This window comes from Asterias rubens, chromosome 19 (genome assembly GCF_902459465.1).
Source record: "Asterias rubens chromosome 19, eAstRub1.3, whole genome shotgun sequence".
Taxonomy (NCBI): domain Eukaryota; kingdom Metazoa; phylum Echinodermata; class Asteroidea; order Forcipulatida; family Asteriidae; genus Asterias; species Asterias rubens.
The window spans coordinates 3,485,721-3,512,386 of record NC_047080.1 but is presented as its reverse complement, the minus strand read 5'-3'; the positions used below and the strand labels follow the sequence as shown (position 1 = coordinate 3,512,386).

General features: G+C 37.6%; 1 protein-coding gene across 3 annotated transcripts; it reads left to right on the top strand.

Annotated features, from left to right (window-relative positions):
• Positions 1-147: 147 nt before the first annotated feature.
• Positions 148-12,430, top strand: LOC117303147 (kinetochore-associated protein DSN1 homolog). 3 transcript variants are annotated; one of them, XM_033787263.1, is made up of 10 exons: positions 148-278; positions 2,001-2,036; positions 2,365-2,470; positions 3,374-3,447; positions 4,341-4,407; positions 5,111-5,189; positions 5,620-5,760; positions 8,547-8,782; positions 9,272-9,398; positions 12,166-12,430. In XM_033787263.1, exons 3-9 carry the CDS (start codon positions 2,365-2,367, stop codon positions 9,358-9,360), a joined length of 792 nt encoding a protein of 263 aa, XP_033643154.1. In that variant the 5' UTR covers positions 148-278; positions 2,001-2,036; the 3' UTR covers positions 9,361-9,398; positions 12,166-12,430. The 3 variants fall into 3 exon arrangements, with proteins under 3 accessions (XP_033643154.1, XP_033643155.1, XP_033643153.1); XM_033787264.1 differs by lacking the exon at positions 12,166-12,430 and adding an exon at positions 9,882-10,183; XM_033787262.1 differs by lacking the exon at positions 12,166-12,430 and having other exon boundaries at positions 9,272-10,183.
• Positions 12,431-26,666: the final 14,236 nt, after the last annotated feature.

Sequence of the window (26,666 nt, the reverse complement as noted above, 5' to 3'; positions counted from 1 at the left end):
TATATTGAGTTATATTTTTAACTTCTTCAGATGGTACATTTACATACGTTTATTAAACGCGAGAGTATGAATGAGATTTTTTAAACATGGTTTTCTTTTTATGGTAACTTAAGTCTACCCTTGAAATGAATGAAATGGTCCACACAGCGCGAGAAACAAACTTGTTCAATTTTGCAGTGCAGAGAATTTGTAGGTTGCTTCCTTTTTTATTTGGCAGACGTCAGAAATTTGTTGAAACTTTACAACAGTGAAGAGCGGTTCATATTTTGTGCAATACGGTGAGATTACTCTGTTTGTATTATCAGTCGAGAAAGTCCGTGCAAGAACATTATGTGTGATAAAACAAGGAACAAAGTACCAGTAACTGGGGCGCTGTACTCCTTTTTTCGAAATGTTGACAGAGAATGTTTTTTTTTTTCAACAAGAGTATGGAATAAACGTTTATTGAATTGAATTGAATGTAAACATTTCGAAAAAAGGAGTACAGCGCTCCAGTTACTGGGTCTAGTATTAAAGTTACATGACCCAGCTAGCTGAGCTACTGTAGTGATGGACAGTTTTTTGTCGGTACTCAGTATGGTGTCACTGTCGTCAGTGCCATTAGATTAGTTTTAACCTTAATAATAGTTTTTACCAGTTGCGATATGTGTACTATCAAAAAGTCCTAGAATTTAGAATCCATCACCATGAGTATGACTTCTACTTCTACTTGTATACTCGGTAGGGTCCATAAACTAAGACAGGACGTAAAGCCGAGAGACTACTTGTCCATGAACGGTGCAGGGGTGCGTTTGTACAAGGTGCAAGTAAAAATGATTCGTTGCTGCTTATAATTTTTATATGACTTGATTTGTTTCGAACCTTTCCATAGTTTTTATGATGAGTACTGTATCATGTATTTACCTTTACTTTACCAGTTGCGAGTGTATGGATACTCAACTCAAACAATTTAGAATCCATTACCATGGCTTGATTTGTTTACCTTTACCTGTTGCGATATGTGTGTATTATTGTGTAATTAAAAAAGTCATAGAATTTAGAATCTATGGCCATGACTTGATTTGTTGAAGTTTGTTTCGAACCTTTCCATAGTTTTTTATGATGAGTACTGTATCAGGAAAAGTTTCCGTATGGCGCCACCACTTTTTCATTCGATATTATAGTATCTAATTTACCTCAATGAGATATCCCTTTTTGTACAAAAACAGTGAAAAAGTGGTGGTGCCATACTGTTTCATCATATATTGTCTACAGACTACCACGACATCATCTTTTCTACAAATTCTTAATACGGCCAAGCCCAAGGTCGCAAATTGAAGAAGGATTTTATTTTTAATATTTTAACAAATATACAAGTCAGTGCTACCCTACCTCCATCCTCCATGTATCAATGACAACGTAGTGGTTTAACCATATAAAATAACATTTTATGAACATTTATTTAGTTCACTGACACTGGCAATCATGCCAAAGAATCTCTTTTATTTTTAAAGCCATTTGACACTTTTGGTAAACAGTATTGTCCAAAGGCCTGACTTCGTGTATCACAACTTATATTAAATAAAAACCCTGTAAAAATTTAGGCTCAATCGGCCGTCGGAGTCGGGAGAAAATAACGGGAAAACCCACCCTTGTTTTTGCATGTTTCGCCGTGTCATGACATGTGTTTCAAATAAATTTGTAATTCTCGATATCGAGAATTGATAGTTGTTTTAATGTTTTTTCAAAAAGTAAAGCATTTCATGGAATAATATTTCAAGAGAGGTCTTTTACCATTACTTTCTGTGAACCCTGTAAGTTATTTGTAAATCTGTGAACGTTTATTTTTTGTTGTTTCAAAAGTGTATAATGGGTTTAATTCCCTTCATTTGCTCTTTTTAGTGTTTTTTTTTAAAAGACAAAGTAACAAATTCTGATCCACTGCTATACTAAATGAAACATTGCAACATTTTACACCCTTCCCTTATTAATGTAACTTTTTGGTGATAATTATTTTACAGAAAAAAATCCTGAAATTATCAACTCCAGAAACAAAGGTAAGATATTAATGTACAGACCTGGGCCCGATTTAATGGCTCTGCTTACGCTGATCGTTCTCCGCTTACGTGCAAGCGCCAAATTTCTGCACAGCTGTTTAAGCGTAGAATGCCTAGTAACGTGTAGTATGCATGCGCACAAGCCAAAATTTCCTGCTTACCCGTTAAATACGCTTGACGTTAGCACAGAATTCCCTACTTCCGTAAGCGGCAATTCTTTGCATATAGTAAGCAGAGCCATGAAATTGGGCCCTGATACTTCAGACACCTACAAATATAGCCTGCTGTCTGTACTATTGAAATGCTATGTTTTTACTTTGTCCACCAGATGTCAAGTAGCAGTAAGAAGAGAAGTGAACGCAAAAAGAGAAGATCAAGTTTTGTAAGAGGGCGCTCCAGAAAGTCCTTACCTCCAACTGACATATCATGCGCAGGTAAAGATTCAATGACTGGATGCAACAGAAGTTTATATGGAAAAGTTCCTGTGTGGCGTCACCATTTTTTCATTCGATATCATATAATATAGTATCTAATTTACCTCAATGAGATATCCCTTTTTGTAAAATTGAGTGAAAAAGTGGTGGCGCCATACGGAAAGTTATTCGTTAATGTTTTTTTATTCTGTGATCTTCTTTACACTATGATCACTTTACCCCTGGTCTGCCCTGGCAAATGGGCAAAGCCCGGAGAATAGCCACCCCTGCTCTGGAGAAGGAGTAAGCGGTAAAATTCTGGGGTATTCTTGGGAACACGCAGCCGGAACGCTGTGAAATATGGACACAGTTTTAAACTGCCAAGTAACAGTGGGGTAAAAAGCCCCCTGGCTAAAAAAAGCTCTGGACCTCCCAGGGCTGTATTCAACCTTGTAGAAGGTAATGCAGCACAATCTGCAGCTAACCATGGAATAACTGGCGCGAACTGGCTTCAATAAGTGTACAGCCGCCGATTTCACAAAGAGTTAGGACTCGTCTGATCTCGAGTTAGGACAAGTAACTCGTCTTAACTTAGGATTAACCTCAAGGTCTGCATGCTACAGTGCAGGGTTGGGACTCGTCCTAAGTCCTAAGATTAGTCTTAAGTTAGGAAGAGTTTTGTGAAATCGACGGCAGAATTCTTTTGCATGCATTACACAGCACATGGGCTATTAGATGGACTAAAGCAATTATGATTGAAAGTGTCTTGCTCAAGAACTTGGGTGACACCAGGACCTGAACCCACTCCCTGACAACACAAGACTGCACAGCTCGGCCACAACACCGACTTAACAGGCACTTCAAAATTTCACTTTTTGATTATTGTATGTGACTAAGATTTGTTGGTAATTTTGACTGTTATAGAATTGCACAAGAGAATCCCAACCGACATTCCGGAGGCCAAGAGGTTATATCAGCTGCAGGAAGCGTGCTTTGAGGTAAAAATGTACACCATAAAGATGATTATTTCCCTCATTTTGAAAAGGGGTAACTAAACCAATGCGGTTTTCACTTTTAACAGTTTGAATTCAAATTATTTGGTATGTCATCTTCCATTTTGTGTACTTTGATGCTTTGTTGAATCTAGATGTTGCTTGGAAAACTATTGGAAAAAAAAAAGGCTTTCATAATAATTGTGGCTTCTTATATAGCGCTCAATGCACTCCTGGCGCTGTAACGTACAGTATTTCCTGCATGGTATGAGGGACTACATTTGAATTATGAGACCTATTCCTTTATAGCCCCATGCAATGGTTTACAATGTACCTAGGCGCAATATGCTGCCAATCAAACCATATCTCTTTTTTCAATAAGTGCACTGGGTTCTTTTACTAGCATTACAAAACACACAGGACCAATGGCTTTACGTCCCATACAAATTTACATTTGTTGTATGTATACATTTTTTTTTTAAAGGAACGTTACAGAATTGGTCAAAATCAAAATCGTGAAGAACACAGATTTACATCAAACTTACACGGTCTAATGATGATGACAGTAGAAAACATCCCGTGAAATATTTCTGCATGAAGTGTCATATTTGATGAGAAATAAATAATCAAATTTGGCGTTTGGAGTTTATCGCTCAGTGAGTGTTTTATTCATTTTTTGTTTGCATCAGTGTCATGCAAATTTGTAATCGGTTCTTCACTATTCTCTCGTGACTCAGATGGCCGATCGATCTCAAACTTCTACAGGTTTGTCTGTTAATGTATATGGTGGATTACATAAAGTGCTTACACTGCCAGCAACTGTTTTGTTGGCAAAACCAAATCTCTGTAATGTTCCTTTAAATAAATAACAGCATGTAATATTTTATATTGATTTGTAGTTTACCGTACAGAAAGTTAGAATGGAGTGCCCAGCCATGGAAGGATGGGAAGAGTTCGAAACGGAAGGTAAGGTGCTGAGAGAAACTGGGGCAACAAAGATCTTAACACTAGGTCCAGGGTCTTCAAACATACTCTAACAGGGCAATTTACTCGAAACAGGGCTACAACATGCAGCAGAATCTTAATGAGGCACGTTGCCTTCGGTTTGGGTGCTTTGTGCTGTTTTTGTTTTGAAATTAACATGTTTGGAGAGATATTTAAGAAGTGGAATACAATGATTCACCTAAACATCACTTGAAGTTTTTGTGTAATTTCACGACAGAGCAATATGCCTCTTTAAAGGGAAGGTACACGTTTGGTAATTACTCAAAACAAATATTAACTTAAAAACTGGCTTGGTAACGAGCATTGGAGAGCTGTTGATAGTATAAAACATTGTGAGAAACGACTCCCTCTGAAGTAGCATAGATTTTGAAATGGAGGTAATTTCTCACTAAAATAATAAAAGACTTCTAGCTAGAAGTCTTTTATTCCTATCTGAAAGCACACAAATTCGTCCAACAAGGGTGTTTTTTTCTTTCATAATTTTCTCCCGACTTCAACGACCAATTGAGCTCAAATGTTCGCAGGTTTGTTATTTTGTGCATATGTTGAGATACACCAAGTGAGAACACTGGTCTTTGACAGTTACCAATAGTGTACCTTCCCTTTAATATGATGTCTTACATTTTGACTTAAATTTGTTTCGGAAAAAATCATTGTTTTGTAGCTTCTGAAGCTTTCAAGAACACTTTAGATGCACTGGAGCAGGAAGGAATATTAGACAAAGCATGCAGTAGGAAGAACAGGTTGGTACTTATAGATCATTCTACAATAGACCTTATGCATATGATGTCATATCAGTGGGGCGCCCTCACCTAGATATCAAAAAGCGGTCGTTCATAGGCCAAACCTGTGTGCCGCGCGTATAAATTTGTGAGTTTTGATTGCTTTGTTATCAATTAACCTCTATGATGTCTTCAATGCATAAGGTCTATGCTCACCAAACAGGTGACTTCATATGCATATTGATCACGTGCATGTGTCCTACACATAATTGCAACAAAAACGTCATCACTGAACAGAAACGGACACTTCAAGTACGGCTTTATCGGGCCTCCATTCCTTGACAAATGTAATGTTTATATCCATCATTTGCCGTTTAGTGCTTAGTTAGATTAAAAACTTAAATTATTTTTGAAAACCCTAAGCTATCAAAACCATTCCCACTCCTAACAGCTATCTACCCAACCCTGAAAACGAGGCATTGGAAAAGACAATCGCAGAGATCCGTCAACAAACGGAGAGATTAACACAGGAGAGCGAGAAGTGGGAGGAGCTACTACGAGAGAACACAGAGGAGGCTGAAGCTGCAGAGAGGTTAGTTACTTGAGTCTTGTAGCCCAAAGTCTGAAATAACTTCAGTTAAAAGACCCGATTATGGTTGTGTGGCTGGTCCCATGTAAAGCATGATCAATTTACTTGTGACATCCTCAATCCATCAGAATCAAACCAAACATGCAGTTGGATTTTGAAGTGCTGGCATACTGGTTTCACAATGGTTTTGCTACTCTACTTGTTCAACTTTCAACACTTGTCTGTTTCTCTTGGTCATTTTCTCGCTTGGTGGTTGTCTGTGATACCTTGGACGGAGTGTTGTGTTCTGACCGGCCATTTAATTGAATGCTAGCTGTGCCGCTTGCTATTACTTGGGGCTCCGTGCAGAAACAGCCGCTGCATAAGTTGTCTGCTGTAGTCTTCAAGTTGATTCGCAGATAGCCGTATATAATTGGATCAATGGTTGCAGTGGTTACGTATACAACTCCTAAGATTAAGCGCAGTTGTAGCCTGTGGTCTTGGAGTAATAAATATAAAGTAAGACAAACGATTCTGGCGGCCTCACTTACAAACATAGCAACGGATGTTTTAATCAACTTTATCAAAACTCTTCGCTGAAGGGTTGACGATCCCAGGGGATGCCGCAAAAGTCTTGTAAAAATGCACAAGTACAAGATGACATGAACAGTAAGAAACAAAGATGATTCAAATAGCGAAGCAGGAAAGAATTCATCGTCAGTTTTTTTGTAATGTTCATATAGCCTCAGCAGTCCCCAAGACAATACAGCCAAGATCCAGCTTCCTGCACAGATTGCCGCTAATCGGAGCTTCTTTTTGAAAAACGAGGAGTACTTTTTTGCTACAAACGTGGCTAGAATTTGCTCAATTGCAAGGAATGATACAAACAAGTCAGATGCTATATAATAAACAAAAACCAATGTTTCAATTTCATTGTAGACATCCGTCTTATCGCGGCCATTCCAGATTAATGCATTGAGAACTAGAGTTAGAGTCAGGACGTAGAGACAGGCCGCAGCAAGGTTACATAAGATGACATTGAAGGGAGTCTGCAGGGACTTGATGCGTGCCACAATACAGATAAAGATACCGTTTATTAGAAGACCAATTATGCTGATCACAAGGATGAGAGTGTGTAACGCAAAATCTCGATCTGAGAGTGCCATAATCCTTGTTCGAGTTGATGTCCTGGGTGTGTTTTTAGTACTTTACTGACGGCACTGCTTCGAGATGAAAAATATTAGGCTTTTGGAGGAGTGTTTACTTGACGCTCTTTGTAGACTTCCAATTGAGTAGTGATAGAACCAACATTTAGGAGTTGCTGAGCTCATGCATAGGATGTATACACTTCAAATAGGGCAACATAAATCCTCTATTGATGCAAGCACTGGTGCATGTCCGAGACAAAACCATTTTAAAACCTCAAATCAGGATTGTGTAATTAATATCAGAACTATTAATTTCCTAAATGTCAGCGGACACATTTGGTTCATAATTGGACATTTATTTTCAAAGAGTTTATTTCCCCTGGGGAAGACACTTTACCAGTGATGTCGTTCTGCCTGTCCAAGTTTTGAGCTCACATTACTTGCAAATGGAGTTGTTTGTTTCTAGATTGAAGTTATTTTGATAACTGTAACTGCTTCTTAATTGATGCCTGAAGCAAATAAATTATGTCAATGTAACATTGATATCTAACAATGTATGGACTAATGAACATGCAGGGCTCGAATTTGGGGAAAAAATCCACAAGACCGCAGGGCTTGTTGCTCAGATTTTTTACTGGACCGGAAGATTTTTTACAAGACCACAATTTTATTAGGAAAAAAAAAAGTTAACACGATAGAACAGCAGGCCTTTTTCATCCCTTAGGAGGCTTTTTTTTGCTGTGAAACCCAATCAATAAAGTTCCATATACCTACTTCACATCATTCTCGCCGCCTCAAAAAAAAAATTTCGATCTGACAGGCAAATCACCAACAAAACACTGCCATACTTAGCAAGACGTTTGGCAACAAGACCTTACTTTTAATCCATGCAACACAGGGATGTGTGGTATTGCAACCAGACCTTCTTGTATTATAATGCAAATTCAACACTCCTTTGTAAGGTATCAGACTTTACACATGGTCAGTGGTAAACAAACATCGCTGTACTAAGGTGTGCCGCCGCGCCGGGTACCAACACATCACTCCCTCGTCCCCGCTCGCTCACTCCCCGGGTGCATAAACATAAATGGTTTGAGACTAGATGTACAAGGTGTGGGCATGAGTAAACTGAATGGAAAACTTGTATGCAGCCTGATGGACGTGAAAAAAGGACGGATTGACGTTCCGCAGGCGCGTGCTCAGAACACTGATTTGACGACAAGCAAAATAAAAACTTTTATTTTAAATGAGATTGAAATACATTTTTTAATGAAAGATAATATATTTCATATAATTATTTGTAATAGTAACTATATTAGTATGCATAAAAAAAACACAAGACCGCCGGACTTGTTCGGCATAAAGTTTACTGGACCGAAGCTAAAATCACTGGCCTCGGGCCTGCGGTCCAGCGTGAAATTCGAGCCCTGACATGTGATCATTGAAAATAAAAAATGTAGAATCCTTTAAACGGAAAGGATTTAACAACAAATCAATAAAAAGTCTGAAACTATGTTAATACAGAGGGAGCCGTAACTCACAATGTTTCATTCTATCCAATGCTCTCCAATGCTCGTTACCAAGTAAGTTTCTATACTATCAATTATTTTGAGTAATTACCAATAGCGTCCAGTGCCTTTAACAATTACCGTTTGACCGCAGACTGTTGGCCAACCCAGAGCCAGAGAAACCTCTCCTGAAGGCCCCTGATGGTCTCACAAAGGACCAGAAGAAAATGCTCTCCCAACTACCGGACCTTGGTAAGATCACAACCTGGGCGCGCCAAGCATCCAGCAAACTCCAACTGGGGGTAGACCGTATACATACAAGTAGTCATCAAATGATGAGTTTTGCTGAGAGCAGTGACGAGTACTTGAGGAAACAGGTAGAGTTACTCGGTGAGTTGCTACAGGTGTTTTAATTAGCTCGCTTCAATGAAGCTAAATGTTAAAGGAACACGCTGCCTTGGATCGGTCGAGTTGGTCTTTGAAAAGTGTTTGTAACCGTTTGTTATAAAATGCATATGGGTAGAAAGATGTTGTAAAAGTATAATGCGATGATCCACACAAACAATGCCTCAAAACTGCACGGTTTTCCTTTTACCTCGTAAAATTGGAGTCAAATTTTTGAATCCCATAAATGGTCGACCATGTTTATTCGCACAGTAAAAGGAAAACCACGCAATTTCGAGGCAAATTTGTGTGGATCATTGTATTCTACTTTTTAAGAAAAAAAAAAGGATATGTTTTTACGATCTCAGCAAAACATTCTTTTGGGGGGCTATTACAAAATGTGTCGTGTAACCATTATTAGTTGACCTTATTGTCTTTCAAACATACAAGCCTTATCTATTAAAGTCTTATCTCTTTGCACTTGTTCTTCATCAGCCAAGAAATCCATCCAAGATACCCTAGAGGACCCCATGGAGCTGTTGAGACGAGCAGGAGGAGATGCAAGTTCCTCTCACTCTCAGTAAAGAATCACCATCTTCCATCCATGGAAATCTTAAACAAGGTAAAAGGTCAAAGGCTGCTGTGGTCTTGGTTATAATACAGTGTGGAACATTGGATATACTGCTTTTCTACAATGTCAGGTGAATTTGGTCATAGACATGATAGAGCCTGAGTCCGGGCGGTGTTTTCTTGGCCCAGTGCGCTGTTCGCACGCCGGAACAATGAGAACACGACTTAAGGACAATATATGTGGAACAAGATCACACATCACCTCTCAGCACGGTCAGTCCAACCTCGTCCCCAATTTGTGTTTAGCAGTACGATGTGGACCGCTCTCTCATTGTAAATATGGTTGGAAACAAAGTTAACCATGGGGACGAGGTTGGAATCAGTCGAGAACAAAACTGTACAAATTGGCGCTACATCATCATCGTTTGGGTGGAAGACACATGAACAGCAATCCTGTGTGTTCTTGAGCGTCAAAGAACACACCGCCCGAACTTGATAAATGAGTTTGATCTTTACGTCCAATCACATGTTACAGATTGGGTCTGCATAAACCAAACAGGAAGACCTCGGTGTTATCCAAACCTTGCCATTGGTAAACATTTAGCGCACAGAATTGAGCTGGTCAAATTTGATCTATTTTTGGAGAGCGGTTTCAATACGAAAATACCAGCAGGTAAACTTCAGATGAGAGATTATTTCCGACACTTGGTGGCAGCAGACTATCTTGGTAAACCCATTGTTCTCAGTTATGTATGTATCCTTAAAAATGGAAATTTACGGGGAATCTTATGTATACTGTATACTGCTGCAGTTTCCCTTGTGGGACATAAAATTACTTAGATGAGTTCATGTATGACAGTTGTTATGCTTCTGTATAATCCACTTGGAAGAAAACTGTAATGTTTTGAACTTGATGGAAAGAAATTAGAATCTTGACCTTGGTGTTATAATTGCATCGGGGATAAAGAGTACATAGATTTTGGTTTTTCCCTTTCACTACTGTGTGTTTTCAAGTCCTGCAGGGAAAACAAATCTCCTGGGTTATTTATTAGGTTGGGATTCACACCCATAATTAACTCTTGCTTTCTAGAGCAGATGTTGTAATCACTAGACTAGCGAGCGTACCCAAGTTGGAATCTTGTCATTGGCAGTGGTTACTGCAAAGAAATAAAATAGATGTACCTGTAATAGTTACATATCATATAACTTAGGTTTGATGTGCTTGTTTATAGGGACATGGGAACAGGTTTTTGTTATATTTTTATTTATTTACTTTTAAAAACCAAAATAAGGCTTTTTGTCCAAAAATCAGATGCACCTGTTTTGGTTCTCATGGCCTACTTGCTTGTGTCATTAAATAAGTTCATCTGAATTGTTGGTATATCATAAATTATGAAGTGAATTTGTTTTTCATCCAAATAAGTGTAGATGTTACTGGTATATTATTTGATAACGTTCATATAAGCTCAACAACAGTTGTGACAACTTGTTCAAACCATGCCTGCAATGTCCTCTATTAGGGCGACCAAGAAAGAGTATTAAAGGCAGTGAAGTGTTGGTCACCTGTCTTAAGAAGCTCCTCGCTTTGGAATAAAACGTAATTAAAATAATCTATGTAAGTGACTTCTACATTTATAAATTCGTACTAAAGATGATTCATGATGTTGTGTTGCACATATTTGAGGAACCAATATTTATAGTTCACTTACATTCTAAAGTTCTTGTTCACATACCATTGTTTTATCAATCATTGTTTTTGTTGCGGAACTCCTCTAAGGTTGTATTAAGAAATGACCTTGATGCACTGATGCAATATTTTGACATTAATTTTGTCAATTCCTCGTAGAGGGGCCCCACACACCATTAGTTCCATACATTTGTTTTCAGCTTCATTGCACCAATTCATGCATTTAACAGTGTTTACAAACTTAAGTCATATTTCTAACATTGGCCTCATTTTATAGAGCTGCTCGAGCTAAAAAGATAGCCAAGCTTAGAAACAATTTGTACTTACCATGAAAATATTAAAAGCTATAAATGTGGAAAAAGTTAACAACTCTGTCCAGGGCTGCTTTCTAGTTTCCAACATTCACACCAATGTTCGAGCTCAGTGGAAGTTATTAGCGAGGTTTAGCTGCATGTTATGCGAGCAAATACATGAAGGTAAAAAAGTTGTGTTGTTTCTGGGTGACGTTGCCATTTTGGGCTTATTGCATGCTCACGTATGACATATGCGCGCACGAACGTACCTGACGTGAAAAATGGTAACGTACGCTATAAACGAGAGATTTTATTGACACAATTTTCTGACGTTTACATTCATGTTGAAGCGAAATGTTCTGCTAAACCTCCCTATTATGTGAGTGCAAAAATCACACAACCGATGTTAATATGGCAGCATACAATGCCAATACCTTTTAGTTCCTTTTTCTTTTATCCTTTCATATCCAAAATAACCTTTGGCCAGCTTCACAAAAGTTGAGATCAGTTTTCTGTCGTGCTGCGCTATCCAAAAGGAGCAAAGTAAGACAAAAGTCTGGCCTTACACTCGAGAGCTGGTGAATATGTAAATGCTCAAAATGATCCCTGGGAAAAGGTCTCTGGTGTGCAGAGTACTTAAACCTCTCATCAGCCTTCACGGACGTTCATTTTGATGTAAATTTCATCACCGTTTTGATTGCTTAATCATGACACTAAGTTATTAAGCTGACAGTGGGATGCTAAAGCTCCATGCTAGCAACCACTTTAATCACGGAAATGTAGCTACTATCATCATTAGGAACCGATAATTTCAGATTAGCTTTTTCTTGTCATTTTAGGCGTCTTGACAAGATGACGGACATGTAGATAAGCGAAATGACATCATCTGCAATTGTTGATGCTGATTGGATCAAAAGATTATAGGTGAAATTAAATTTCCTTTGTTCAAATATTAAAAAAGAAAAGGATCCTATTGTAGTATCTACTGAGAGTATGGATTTTTGCGGCGTTCAGAATAAGCACTTCCTGTTCCCAGTTTCATAGAGCTGCTTAAGCACAATTGTAGCTAAGCAAAACAAAACTATGCTAACCAGGATGAGGTTACCAGCCAAAATACCATGTAACATGTTTTAAATTGTGACTGGTATCCTGCTCACTTCTGCTAAGCAGGGATTTTTTAAGCAATATTTTCAGCTTAAGCAGCTCCATGAAATTGGGCCCAGGTATACCCATGCACAAAACCTCTGACAAAAAAACGGTATTCTTTGTTCACACACCTGTTCACCCGGATGTTATCTGAGGATAAAATATTGTTATACACCATTCATCATTCGTTTTACTCATCTTACTAAACAAATGTTCCATCAGTTTGCATGATTCATTTACTTATCCACTTTGAAAAAGATTAAAGCCCAGTTCATACTTCCTGCAAATGCGAATGCAATATGAATTTTTACGTCACAAGTTTGCAACAAATAATTCGCCACAAATAGTTCGCAACAGCTGAGCTGTGTACAACTCCTGAGAAACACTCACTTTGAAAACAGCCTTTGGCGTCAAAATTCAATTTGCATTTGTGTCTGCAGGAAGTATGAACCGGGCTTAAAAAAAAGTTCTGTCATTTTATTGTTGTTGAAATAGACACAGTTTCACTGACAAATTGTTGAAATTAAAATGTTTTCATCATTGCATGATTTTAAGTCTATTTTGGGTCGTTCTTTCAGTTTACTGTTTGTGTTTATTGCATTGCCATCATCTTGTTCCATAAAGGTAAAGAATTATTTGCATTTGAAGAAGTTAGCCTTAGCCTCATTTTGATTTCATTGATAATGATACAACGCTGGGTTAGTGGGTACCGCACCAGCAGCCGATTTCACGAAGCGCTAGGATTAATCCTATCTTGAGTTAGGACGAGTAACCCGTCCTAACTTAGGATGGGTTCAATGTGTCATACGCCTTTGGATACAGAACTTAACTCATCCTAAGTCCTAAGATTAATCCTAAGTTAGGAAGACATTTGGTGAAATCGATTGCAGGTCTATTATAAAGCCATCGTTTTTGTTCATCCAATTCTGACAACAGAGGGCGCTCTTTTACTACCATATAAGCCATCTTGGCTGGGTTGCTTAGTTCCTCTTTGTAACTAGTGACAACAGTATATTTATTGGTTTCCATCAACAATGGCTGTACATGTACTTATTATTTTTGACGTGCTCCTTAAAAAATAAAGGGGGAATTTGCAAAATGCTTTTGACATCTGTGACCCAAGCCTTTTAATAAATTTAAAGCCTATGCCCATTTCAGGCTTCAATAGGTTTAAGTGACAATTGCAAAATGAGTGTTTGGAAAAGTATGAAATATGATTGACTACTGGAAGGGGTGTATATCGTTTCAGTCCTCTAATTAAAATAATTACCATGCAACAAATCTCTAAACATTTGTCATCTTTAATGGTCAGTGGTTTAGTGCCAGGGGGGCTTGAAAGAAGCATGCATGCATATATCTCTGTTTGGCAAAAGGACACAAGAAGTAGTGGGAGATAACTCTTCAAATGTTTGCCAATTTCTACGCATCTCATAGCCTTCTCATCTCCAAGGCAGCACTGCTCCTCAGGGGCTGTGCACCGTAGTTAAGGTGTGGCATTGGGGTGATCACAATCCGCATTTTGGTGTCATTATTATCGGTATATTTCCATTTCTTCATGTTTTTCTTGCATCGTCCCACCTCCGTAGCTAGTCTATCATTAAGGGACTGGGAACATGTTGGAACTCTGGTCATTGGTTAAGCATTTTTTTTTCAAGTTTTGTGCTGCAGTGATATAGCTGTTCCGCCCAAACCCGTACTGAGTTGTTGGCCTTGTCAAGCTCGGTTTGCAGATAATGGATATAGCTGACAAAGTGGCTTCTGAATTCTCTAATAAAGTATTACCACTGCAGCATACCAGGCCTGATACTTCACGGAGGCAACAAAGGTTATTGCCTCCATGCCCCCTGGTTATTGTCTTGCTGCCCTTACAATGCTTCAGTAGAATTTTAAAATGTCCTCATATAGGGTGTCCTTTACCGAGGAGAAAATGCCTTGGTGCCCCTGCCCTTTCAAAAACAAAGCATACAGGCCTGGCATATCAATCCCATAATGGTAAACAAATACTAAAGACTATTACATGAAGATGGGTACCGGCTTTACATTGATTTGAGAGCATGAACTTTCAAGAGATGTACATTCAAAACAAAGTGTTTTTGGATAGCTCTTGGAAAATGTTTTGGTATTAATTGATTTAATGGTAGAAATATTTTTCTGGTCAGGATTGCAAAATTTGGTTCTACAACATGGCACACAATTCCAGTGATATTTTTGTGAATCATGATGGTACAACATCAGTCCAACCCAATTCATTTAATAACAAAAGCATTTATGGCCCCTGACCACCAAGTCCGAAAGTAATGTGTCCCTTTAAAGAGAAATGGCCTTCAAAGTTTCTTCATCCAGTAACTTGTTTGTCTGTTGTCAAGATGTGAACTTTGTGTACACAATGTTTCTTTTTTTTTTTGTAGTGATTTCAGGTTGCACTCCCACTTTTTCAGTTTGCACTACCACTTTCCAAATTCCTGGCTAAGACACTGTTTGTGTCTCATCTTCAACCATTTTTTTTTAATCCACCAGTTTCTTTACATTTCTTTTTCCATCGCTCCATGGAGGGGAAACATTGTTTCTCCCCAACACTACCCCCCCCTCTTTTAGTGAAACTGTTTTGCATGTGTAGACACATTTCTCTCGACCAAGGCGACTGTTGGTTAAGCGCAATTTATTTGGGTATCTGTGTGTGCGCACACTATCAAAACTAGCCATCAACTAGCAATAATCAACTGCAGATAAAAACAACCAAACAAAAAAAACGGTGCTCTCTCGCAGCACACATTGGTCAATTATTAATTAGAGATTGTGTACACAGGGCCCTTCAATTCAATTGGATAATGTTTACTTCCATTCTGTCTTCTGTACATAGACTTTTTTTGTTCTTTTTTCTGATTGCACTGAGTGCTTTTCCTTGCTCATTTGCCCCTAAGTGGTCGGCAGCCAATACACTCCCAGTTACTCATTAACCCAACATCAAGTTTTTAATTGAACATATTCCAATATTGACCGTTTCTTTTCTCTTTCTCACCACCCCCCCCCCCCATCCCTCGTCCCCTCTCGTTCCCAGCCGACCACATATGTTTGTTTGATTGTACCTTAACATGGAGTATTTAAAAGCATGACCAAACTGCATTTCTGGCTCGGCAAGCACCATATCCCAACAGTTAGTTTAGTTAAGTGCTCATTAATAAACAACCCTTAAATGCTTTGGGGTTATTCATTAAATAGGGCAAGCTCCAGCATCACCTGAGATGGTAGACGATGTTTGCTCTTCAATTTTGGAATATTCCTTGTCGTTCCTCTCCCCTCGAACCTCTAAAAAACTAGTCGTCTTTAACCGTCCCCATCTCTTTCCCACCAGCGTTCAAAGTCTCAGACGTAAGTGTAGTTTTGATTGATGACACCCCTAAATGGAGACTCAAGCTGGAGACGGTCTCGTAGAAAGAAAAATAAAAAAGACAGAAGGTATAAAAAAATTCCTTCTTCCATTTTGGGATCATATGTCGAGAAGCCAAGAACACCACTCAGAGCATTTAAAAAAATTAAGTTGACCCTTTCACTTCATATGTCCTCCCGAAGCACCAAGAAAAGTTAATTTGATAAAAATAAAATCACTTAAAACCTGACCGTTGGAAATCTTCACATTTCGCATCACCGTCATTTGAACATTTTCCATTTTTTTTAGTGTTTCCAACATATGACAATTTTTCTGTCACAAAAAATCAAATTGCAATCCTAAGATGTATGCAATAATTTATTGTGACTAATGTTGCATTAGGCGCTTTACAAATGTCTTATTATTATTATTATTAATGTTAGTGAAATAAGTGCTACAATGTTGGTGCTATTGCTGGTAAATTATACAGTTATGTGTAGACTGTGTTTGAGTGGTCAGAGATGGTAACATAATACATATCCTGTAATAGATACTTATTGAAGAAACCGACTGTAAATCAATTTGAATTGATATAAATAATAAGGAAATTGATAATTTCCTTGTGATCAATGCAAATTTAACTCCCCTTCTTGAATATATCAATCTTCTCTCAAAAGTAGCAGATGAAATCTCACTATTTTGCTTTCATATTTTGTTTCATTTAGTATAGTTGAGAATGTATGCACACTCTTCCAATGTAACAGATTTTGACTTCTCTTTTGTCTATGTTGTTCTTACACTATATGGAAAAGTTTGCGGCACAACATGTTATGACTATCTCTCAATGAGTTTGGGTGGTTCTGAAAAGAACCGTTGGTTACAACTCGACGTTACGATCAGTATGCTCTGAGAAATGTTGGTCTTAGTTTGTCCACTACCCCTCCCCATTGGTTTTTGTTCGTAAAGTCAAATCAAACATTTTTCTATGTTTGCTAAATCACCGTCTAGAGAGACTTCTTTGATAATGTTTCTTAGTTTTCTCTCAGTGTACATGAGTAAAAACAAAAATCAAAAAGGTTTACAGATTTACAAGTAACTTATACGGTTTAAAGAAGTTGATGGTGAAAGACTTCCCCTGAAATATTATTCCATGAAATGCTTTGATTTTTGTGAGAAAAATTTAAACAATTACTGAGTGAACTCGACAATTTTACAACACCAGATGTTTAAGGAACATCATTGGTGCCTCCTTGTAATTCCATTGATGTTGGACTTCGGTTTTATGTTTAACTGGCTTCCAAAAACTTGAAAAACTAATAAATCAAAGGGAATGAATGAAGCAGAGGATACAAATAAAGTTACTCTCATCCTGTTTTCAACAAAAATAGCAAACAAGTACTGTTTCTAAAGCTTAATTTAGGATAGTGTTAATTTCTAATACGCTCTATCCAACCTACCAAATAACTGACGTAATTTCCCTTTAAGGACCAATTTTTGTCTAAAACTTCTCCTCATTGAATTCCTGATGTGAAAAAATCCTTGTCCAACTGGGGGATAGGAAAATGTACATCCTTATCAGTTATAACAGTTGTAAGTATCAATTCTTTGATAATCTTCACACTTTACTGTCAGGCCCTCGCAACTCAAAAGCAGGATTTAGCCAACCAAGCATGAAATTTTACCCAGCATCAATGTAATTATATTCCCAAATTGACAAGCCGCCACTCACAATTAATGTTCATGTTTACTGTCATATTAAAAGAAAGGTTCGCTGTATCTTCCCCTTAGAGACCCGAGTGCGTTGTCCAAGGCCAAATCCCTGGGGACCTGGAGCGGTCCTGGAGAAGGGGGGGGGGGGGGGTGATGCTCATCCTTATGGGAGACTGAACCGTAAAGAGATTCACATTAACTGAATACAGAATTATGGAAGATCAATTATTGACTTTTCCATTTTTATATATATTTTTTTGTAATATTGTTTGGGAGTTTCTGCTGTAATTAGAATTGGCAGGCCACGCCACCATGTAGAAGGTTTATTCCATCCCCAGTGCTGTTTTTTTTACTTTTTCTTTTGTTAAAGAAAGAGAGCCCCAGTGTTTTGTGATTTTTGTATACTAGCAAGAGCCACCAGTGTTGTTTTTAATTTGAGCATTGGAAACTGATTAGGGTCAGTTTGTTTTGTGAAAATACGCTTCCTGGCTGGTATTTATAGCTGTATATTGAAAGGGTTTTTAGTAATAAGCCGGTGGTTGAAACCTTGAAGGAAAGGTTCTTCACTTCACCTGTGTAAGTCCTTTTGAAGACTAAAAGGGATACAGAATCTAAATGATAAAGCATTCTGGCTCTTCAAACCTAGTGCACTGGGTAATGTTGGTGATACTAAAATGTTAGCATAAAGATTAACTTGGTAATGAGCAATGAAGAGCTGTTGATAGTAAAAAACATTGTGAGAAAAGACTTCCTCTGCAGTAATGTAGTTCTTGGAAAAAAAGGTCATTTTCTCACTCGAATAATACAAAACTTCGGGCCTGAAGCATTTATTAGGTATCTGAAAGTACAAAAATCTGGGAAACAAGGGTGTTTTTTCTTTGATTGTACTTTTGCCACTTTGATGACCAATTGAGTCAAATTTTGTTTAATTACCAAAGGTACCAAATTTTGTTTAACTACCAAAGGTAACCCTAGCCCTTTCTTACATCTCTGGCATGTTAAAAGCGATATGCTCCCACAGTAAAACAATGCACATCATGTAAAGAGATCCACCTGCAAGAACAAAGGCTCTTTTTGTTGCCTTGTTCCCAAAGATCCACCAGCTTCTGCTCTCTGCAAGATCAAAGAACAAGAACTCTTGTAGAAACAACTCTGTAGAAACAACTCTGCAGAAACAAATGCAGCTAGTTAGAATACTTTGTTCTTTTAGTGCTCAAAGAGGTGTTGCTTGGAAAAAAAGGTTCCTTTGGTCTGTTAGTTGTGGCATGTGGTGATCAAAAGATTCAAACTCTACTGGCTAATGTTTCTTAGAGCCATTGTTTCTGCTAGGTGCCCAAGGGATCTTTAAAATAATGGAGATGGTTACCTGGAGGTGAATTTGAGAGAAAACAGTTACTTTTTAAATACTCAGTATTACACAATAATACAAAAAATTCTGATTTCTTTGGGTGTTCATCCGTGGCGATGGAAGGAAAACTCAGACAATATTATCTGGATCACTTAATTTTCTTTTTTTCGTTGGAAAAAAAAAGAGGGAAATGGAATGAGCCCCATGGGAAATCTGCATAACTATTGGTTGTGCAGTTCTTGCGTGACGACTCTGTAAACAACCCATTATCAAGATTTTTGCCCGCGTCAAGATGAAACAGCAACCGCTTTCTACCGCCAGTCTCCTTTCCATTTTGCTACAGTTTCCATTGTTTATCTGAGCTATTGTGTGCGTTCTTACACAAACATAACTTGCTCTGTGTCCCCTCGTCAAGCACTTCACAGCGCGCTTGGCTTCGTTGGAGTGAAAATAATTCCCTAAAAGGCAGAGAGACCATTAGATTGTTCTCGTCTGTCAATCATTGACCAAATGAGCCGCGTACACAGATTTCATTATAATCTTTTTGGCTAATACTATTGACATTTATTATTATCAGTATTCAGGTAATATTGGCGGAGGAGACCGTGGCGTGGCGCTACGGTTCACAAATTACATGCCATTGTGAATCTTCAGTGAAAACAGTGACATTTTTATTGGATAGGAGGAGATTTCTCAGATCGATTTTTTCAGACTATAGTCTAACTAACAAACCAGAGAAGATGGGGAAACAAATAAGTACAAAACTCAAGAGTTTCTTTCAGGCAAGGAATGATATCTTGAAACTTAGATGACTACTTGGGGCAATTTGTTTTAGGAAGCAGTGGACAAACCTAGTCATGGAAGATAAATTTAAGGCAAAATTTCAAAGAAAGGGAATCGTGACTTTGAAGTTGTTGGTGGTTTGTTGAATTAATCATTGTTCTTTTCCAATGTTCTGGTTTAAAGAATTCCAATAATATTAAGGTTCTTTTCTTTCAAGAGAAACATAAATTTTAAAAGGCGAACTTTGAAAAAAGGGGAATCGTTACTTTGAAATTGATGGTAGTTTGTTGCATTTGTCATTGTTTTTGCCAGAGTTCTGGTTTAAAGAATTCCATTAAGAGAAACATAAACTAATTTTCAAAGAATGGGAACCAAGACTTTGTAGTTGATGGTAGTTTGAAGGGAGTACACTTGGTTTTGTCAAGTGTTCTGGTTTGAAGAATTCCAATATGTAGGTGCACTGTTTTGAGAGAAGTATTCGCGGTAAATTGTCATAAACTTACAAAAGATTTAAGGATAGCTTTTAACGAAAGGGAATCGTGACTTTGAAGTTGAGGGTAGTTTGGTGGATTGGTGGAGAGAAACATATTATTTGTTGAAAACTGATTACAAAAGTTAAGCATTTAGTGAATATTAAAGACAAATTTCAAACAGGATTTGAACCAATGACCTCCGGATGAATGGCGCTCTACTAACTGAGCTATCCATCTCTTTGTTGGTGGTCACCCTAATGCCTTTGTTCCAGGGTACCAGTCAGAAGCTGCCCTTAAGCAACATATATAGCTCAGTTGATAGAGCGCTGGCCTGTTAATCTGATGGTGAGTGGTTCAAATGTCACTTTAGTAAATTTTTCTTGGGTCAACCCCCAAATATTAACTTTAACCTGTCATTTTTCCTTGTGGTTTATTATATTATTTAAAAAAAATAATAAAAATAATTAAAAAAACAGCAAAAAATTGCTTTCTTTGCTTCCCAACTCACCCCCAAAACAAAAAAGTAAATAAGTATATAACTCACTGAAAGTAATTTTTTTCTGTTGAATTATATAGGTGTATTTTGTCTTTTGTGTTTTGTTTTATAACTTTGCTAGACGAAATACAAAACCATTGTTACGTTTTATTCTAATCACATGTTTTTGATAAATTTAAAATAAGATCTCATGCTCATTTCAAACTTATTCTTGCCTTCTATCCTTCCCTATAAAACTCATCACTAACTTAAATATCGCCCTCTACTGTCCAATGGAGGCCATTGTTATTTATTCTGTATGTAATTTCTTTCATCTTTTTTACTCGTGACAAAACAAAGCCATACAAGAGAACCAAAAAGTGGTCAATCACTGTCATATGTATAGAGTGCTAAAATCCTCAATCATTTTATTCTCAAAGGAAATGACTTCTGAGAGATGGATGATCACTTGTCGGTGCCGGTTTGTTCAGTAAGGGTTTTGTTTGCTGATGATTTTTAGCTGTTTCAATTTTAATAGTTTCTGGCAGTGAACAGAGTGGTATTTGGGTAAGGTAACTGAAAGAAGTGAAAGGTGTGATACATCATTGGTTTCAGAAGAGTTCATTCATTCTTAGTTTTCAATGAACTCACGACTGTGCAAAGAACCTGTGAGATTTTCATCAAAATGTGGTCACGCAAGAAATGGGAACTGGTATTGTGTTTTGGAGGATTTTGTGCATGGCCATAAATGCATGCTTCTTTTGGATAAGCCAAATCAAAATGAAACTTTGTGTTTGGCCAAAGATTTCATAATGATTTCATCTTGAAGACAGGGTATAACCCTATTGTCTAAGCTGTTAAGCATGCATAAACTATTGCTTGACATTTTCTTTCCTAAGAAGAAATTGAGTGGAGCAACCGCCACAGTAATGCTCCTAATTTGGGTTTGTAACCTGTTTCTGCTAAGCGATTCTATCCTGTGCTCAACAAGTTTTCGTGTTCACAGGCTTTATGAAATTTGGCCAGTATCCTCACTTGGTGTATCCATGGTATACCACAAATGTATTAATAACAAACCTGTGGAAATTTGGGCTTAAAAGTTTATCATCAAAGTTGCAAGAAAATAATTAGGGGAAATACCACCTTGTAGCATCGATATTTTGTGTTTTTAGATGCTAAAAAAGCCTTTCTCTGATTTTTGATGAAAAATTCCCTAAATTGATACAATACTTAACAAGGGATTGTTTCAAACGATGAAATATCAGCATCTTCCCCTGTGCTCTTTAACAAAAGTATATCCTGCCTTTAAAGATTTGATGTTTTCAATCTTTACAAATCAACACCTTGCAAAATAATGAAATGATAGCAATAAAATTAACCCCAAGTCTTTTAATCCTAACCATTATCCAATGTAATAACTAAACCAATCGCTCATCGTTTGGCACAATTTCTCTTTTAAATAACTCAATATCATAACCCTAGGTTGTAGAAAGCGTCTGACATTAATTTCATATCTCCATCTTTTGTTTCCCCACAATGGTTTTCCGTGATTGATACAAATGGGTTGATTTTGCCGTAATTGGGAAAGAAACAACGTCAACAGTAATTGCCTTTTTGAATCATTAATTGACGATCAAACCTTTTAGAATTCGGGAATGATGACATACTTAAGTTTTGATGACCAAGTTTTTATGGGCAAGGTTAAGTGGTCTTAGCACATTGTGAAGCACTTTAATAGACTATCAGAGTAGTCTTTGATTTATTCGATCATTTGTCAAGAGGATAACTGGCAAGGGTTTTAACTACAGATACCATCAATGCATTCAAGTGTGTCTTGCAATTATTGCCAAATTAGATGAAAGTGAAGGTATAATGAAAATTTAACACTGAGTGTGATGACCGCTTTAGAAAAGAAACGCTTACTTCATTTGTTATTTATTTGCTGTTTTATTTTTAACAACGTAACCTCATTGGTTAAAACTGTGGGCCCCTATTTTTCCTAGTTCATTTCATTTGGTTTCAGAAGCTTTTATTTCCGCATGAATGATCACTTCACTAAAGTTGTATATCTGTATTTTGTTGCTGTTGCCCTGGTTTTACTATAGTCTTCAAGGATACCTTAACACCATAGCGCTTACAAACTATATTATTATTACTACTATCTTTATATTGATTAGTGAATTTTCCTCACTACTTTTTTATAGTCATTATTTTTGAACAATGTCATCAACCTGAGTAACTAAAGAAAGATCGTCAACATATAAATTAGACTCAACATGAGTATTGATCTCAAAATGTTCATGCAAATTCCAGATAAATGTAAATAAGTAACTGCTAGCCAAGATAGTCATTATAAACAAAGCAACAATTGTACTCTGTTATGGTAAGAAATGCTACAAAACTAGAAAGCAAAATTGTGTATGTACTTATCTCTATACTGATTAGTGAATTTTCCCCTCTACTTTTTTGCTAGTCATTGTTTTTAAACAATGTCATTAAAGGCAGTGGACACTATTGGTAATTGTCAAAGACTGGCCTTTACAGTTGGTGTATATCAACATATGCATAAAATAACAAACCTGTGAAAATTTGAGCTCAATCGGACATCGAATTTACAAGATAATAATGAAAGAAAAAAACAGCATTGTCACACAAAGTTGTGTGCGTTTAGATGGTTGATTTCGAGACCTCAAGTTCTAAATCTGAGGTCTTGAAATCAAATATGTGGAAAATTACTTTTTTCTCGAAAACTATGGCACTTCAGAGGAAGCCGTTTCTCACAGTGTTTTATACCATTAACCTCTCCCCATTACTCGTCCCCAAGAAAGGTATTATGCTAATAATTATTTTGAGTAATTACCAATAGTGTCCACTGCCTTCAACCTTAGTATTCAGAACTACAGAAAGATCATCAACATATAAATTAGACTAACATCTAGACTAGAGCAATCAAATGGTAACTCAAGCTCAAAGCCACATCTGTCATAGGATTATTTGAAGTATAAAAACAGCAATTCAAAAAGATAAATTGGCGTTTTCTATTTCACAGGCCTCGTTGATATTTTCATCCCCATGAAGGTCAACTCAACGTTTACATCACACCCTTATGGGCATCAAAGTCTCTTCATCAAAGTCAGAGAATGGACCCAGGTAAGAAACCAAAATTGTCAGATTTGAAGTACTTGGGGGAAATATTATTGTCCCCTTGGATTTATCTCACACGTTTCATCTCCCTAAAGGTTATGCCCAATCCCTCCCTCGGGAAGAAACAAACCCCCTATCCTCTTTTTAGCTCCTTAAAAACATTTGTCATCAGAATGGATCCGTTTCTTAATTTGAAAATTGCACGATAATATCCCCAATCCGTCCTTGGTAATCCGGTGCTTTTCTTCGCCAATTTTGGCTGCCGTGAGCCGAGAGATGTGATTTACTCCCTCACAACCCTGACCGGATCCGTCGAGCTGTTTGTCGTGGGCTGTCAGGAGCAATTTTGCGGCCTGGTTACCGACTGTGACAGGGGAGGGCTGCCTGCCCAGTGGATTAACGGGTCTGGGATGTGAACAGGGTTTTGTGATGAGTTCTATCAACGTCAGGCTTGAGTTATTGTGTGCCGCCTTTGCCTTCGTTGTCATGTCGTCTACTCGGGCCTCGCTCAAATTTTACCTTGCTGGATGATGTTCCAGACAAACTAATTGGCTTTGTGAACAGGCAAAAAAAATTATTTTCATTTTTAGTCTGCTTGGGTTTATCCTTTTCAGACAGTCTGTTTTAAAATAAAAAGGCTCTGCGCCAGGAAATACTATAAGGGATGTTCAGTGTTTGCGGAGACTGGTTTTGTCAAACAGAATGTTGCATTTTGCTTAAATGTAAGTTAAATGTTTTGCAAGACGTAATTATTTCATTGGTTTAAATGTGTTCGCAGCTTGTGTTTGTCAAATAATTTTGATGTGTTCACTATTTCTCAATTCTCCTTGTGTGTGAAAATGTTTAACTTGCTTTTGAGGATTAGAACAGCTTTACTGTCCGGACATTTTTCAAAATTATTTGTTTTACTGTATTTATGGTTGATGTATACAATAGTCTATGGAACCAACCTATGGGACCATACACTTTTTTTTCAATTCATTTCAATAATACGTTTATTTCATACTCTTGTTGGAGAAAAAGAACACTCATTGGTGTTTTATTACAACAGAACAAAGGCAATAATTTAAAGACTATTTTTTTAAATGAATTATCGAGCTTCAGCTTCCTTAAAACTGGGAACTTTAATCATCGACACTTCCATACTTTTAAGACATTTTAATTTAACTTGTTTTATCAGCGGGATGGATTTAGGGAGGTACCGTTGAATTTTAGGCTAAGCTTCAGGGCCGACGTTTAGATGAAAGAAAGAAGAAAAAACTCTTTATGTCAGTAGTAGCAAAATCCCGGATTTCTTGTTGAAACACACATGACTTAGCCGTCCAAATACAGAGTTTCCTTCGTAATATTAGTATCACCGAAGACAAGCTTGTCATGCCGAGCCTAAAGCTAAACAGGGGGAACGCTAAATACTAAACACGCTGGAGGACTACTAGTGGGGTGTGATAGCGGGCTTAAATGAGTTAAGAAAACAACGTCATTTATTGGTTCTGTCATCACACCGATCATACGCTAACACCTTTCAGGAGTTTCTATTCCTACCGATGGTTTCCTTCCCTTTGAAAACTCCTCCAAGGTGTCTTGAGCCGTACTTGAGAGATTGTTTTCCCCGTTTTGTTGTCGATTTAGCAAACTGCTGTTAGATGATGAAAGCTCCAATTTTCTAAAGATGCTAAGCAGTGACAAAATACGTTTTGCGGAGAAAATCTTCGCAGGGATCTGGGTTTAATGGGAGACTTTTGGGGAAGCTAGCCAGACTTACTGGTTAGAGACTAAACTTCCCTTCTCATAAATATACGCTCATGCACAGAACTACAGAAACTATAGATTTACCAAGAAAGCCTATACTGCTGCCTGATGTTCCAAAGTCTACATTTCATGGCTGGGCTTACCATAAATGAAAACGATTTTACTTGATGGACTAGTTTCTGCTTAGCAGGATGGGTTTATATATGGCTCATAAAAATAGCTCAATTGGCCCCAAGCCACAGTGTGGCATACTGGTCTATTGAACAGTTATTATGGATAAATTAAGCCACAGTGTGGCATACTGGTCTATTGAACAGTTATTATGGATAAATTTGTGGTCAACCACATTTTGGGTTTGAAGAGAAATGCTGGATATAACTTTTAAACAGTTGGTCGATCTGTTCCAACAGTAAAACCATGCAAGACATTTTCTTCCTCCATGGTGCAGCTGCACTAAAAAAATAAATACAACTTCACCATAAGGCCTAACAATACCTTCTCCAAAATACTATTGGTGTCATTATTGCTTGTCCTAGTGAACAAATGTGTTATATTGTTGTAACTGTTTCTTATGTCTTATGTATTTTATGTTTGTAAGCGTTTTACATGGCAAGCAGTGCCATGAATTAGGACAAGTATTTATAATGATATTAGGTCCTAAACCAATCTTGTACCATTAACAATATTCCACATCTGTTCAAACCAGATCTTTCTCATAAAAAAGTTCCCAGAGTCTAGCCATGTCCCAGGTCCCCTGTCCCACTGGTAGCCCATGGTGGCATGTTGCTTGACCTTGCTGAGGTTCTCCCTTTAAGGTCACGTCGAGGTCACTGCAGTCCCTTTTCTCTGTTTTCACTACAAAAGATGACCCATGGGAGTGATTAGCTAGACCCACAAGTGAAAATCAACAGCAGTAGAAGTAATCATGGGTTTTTTTTATGTTTGGGATAGTGTAGACCATGGGTAATAGATCACTGATGTAATTGCTGCATTGTTTGCTCAGTGATTTGAATATTTCCACCATGTTTTGAAGGGCTGGTCCACTGGGTATATATACCCTTCTCAGTCAGATAAGGCTCTGCTGTATTCCAACTTTGGAAGATTTTGGTAAAACCAGGAACTGTCATCATCTTAATGGAACCAGC

Excerpts from the sequence above, each read along its gene's own strand:
- LOC117303147 (XM_033787263.1), top strand. The coding sequence starts at position 2,365 with ATGTCAAGTAGCAGTAAGAAGAGAAGTGAACGCAAAAAGAGAAGATCA. Across the intron at positions 5,190-5,619 it reads GCATGCAGTAGGAAGAACAG|CTATCTACCCAACCCTGAAA; the intron begins GTTGGTACTTAT and ends CACTCCTAACAG. Across the intron at positions 8,783-9,271 it reads GAAACAGGTAGAGTTACTCG|CCAAGAAATCCATCCAAGAT; the intron begins GTGAGTTGCTAC and ends GTTCTTCATCAG.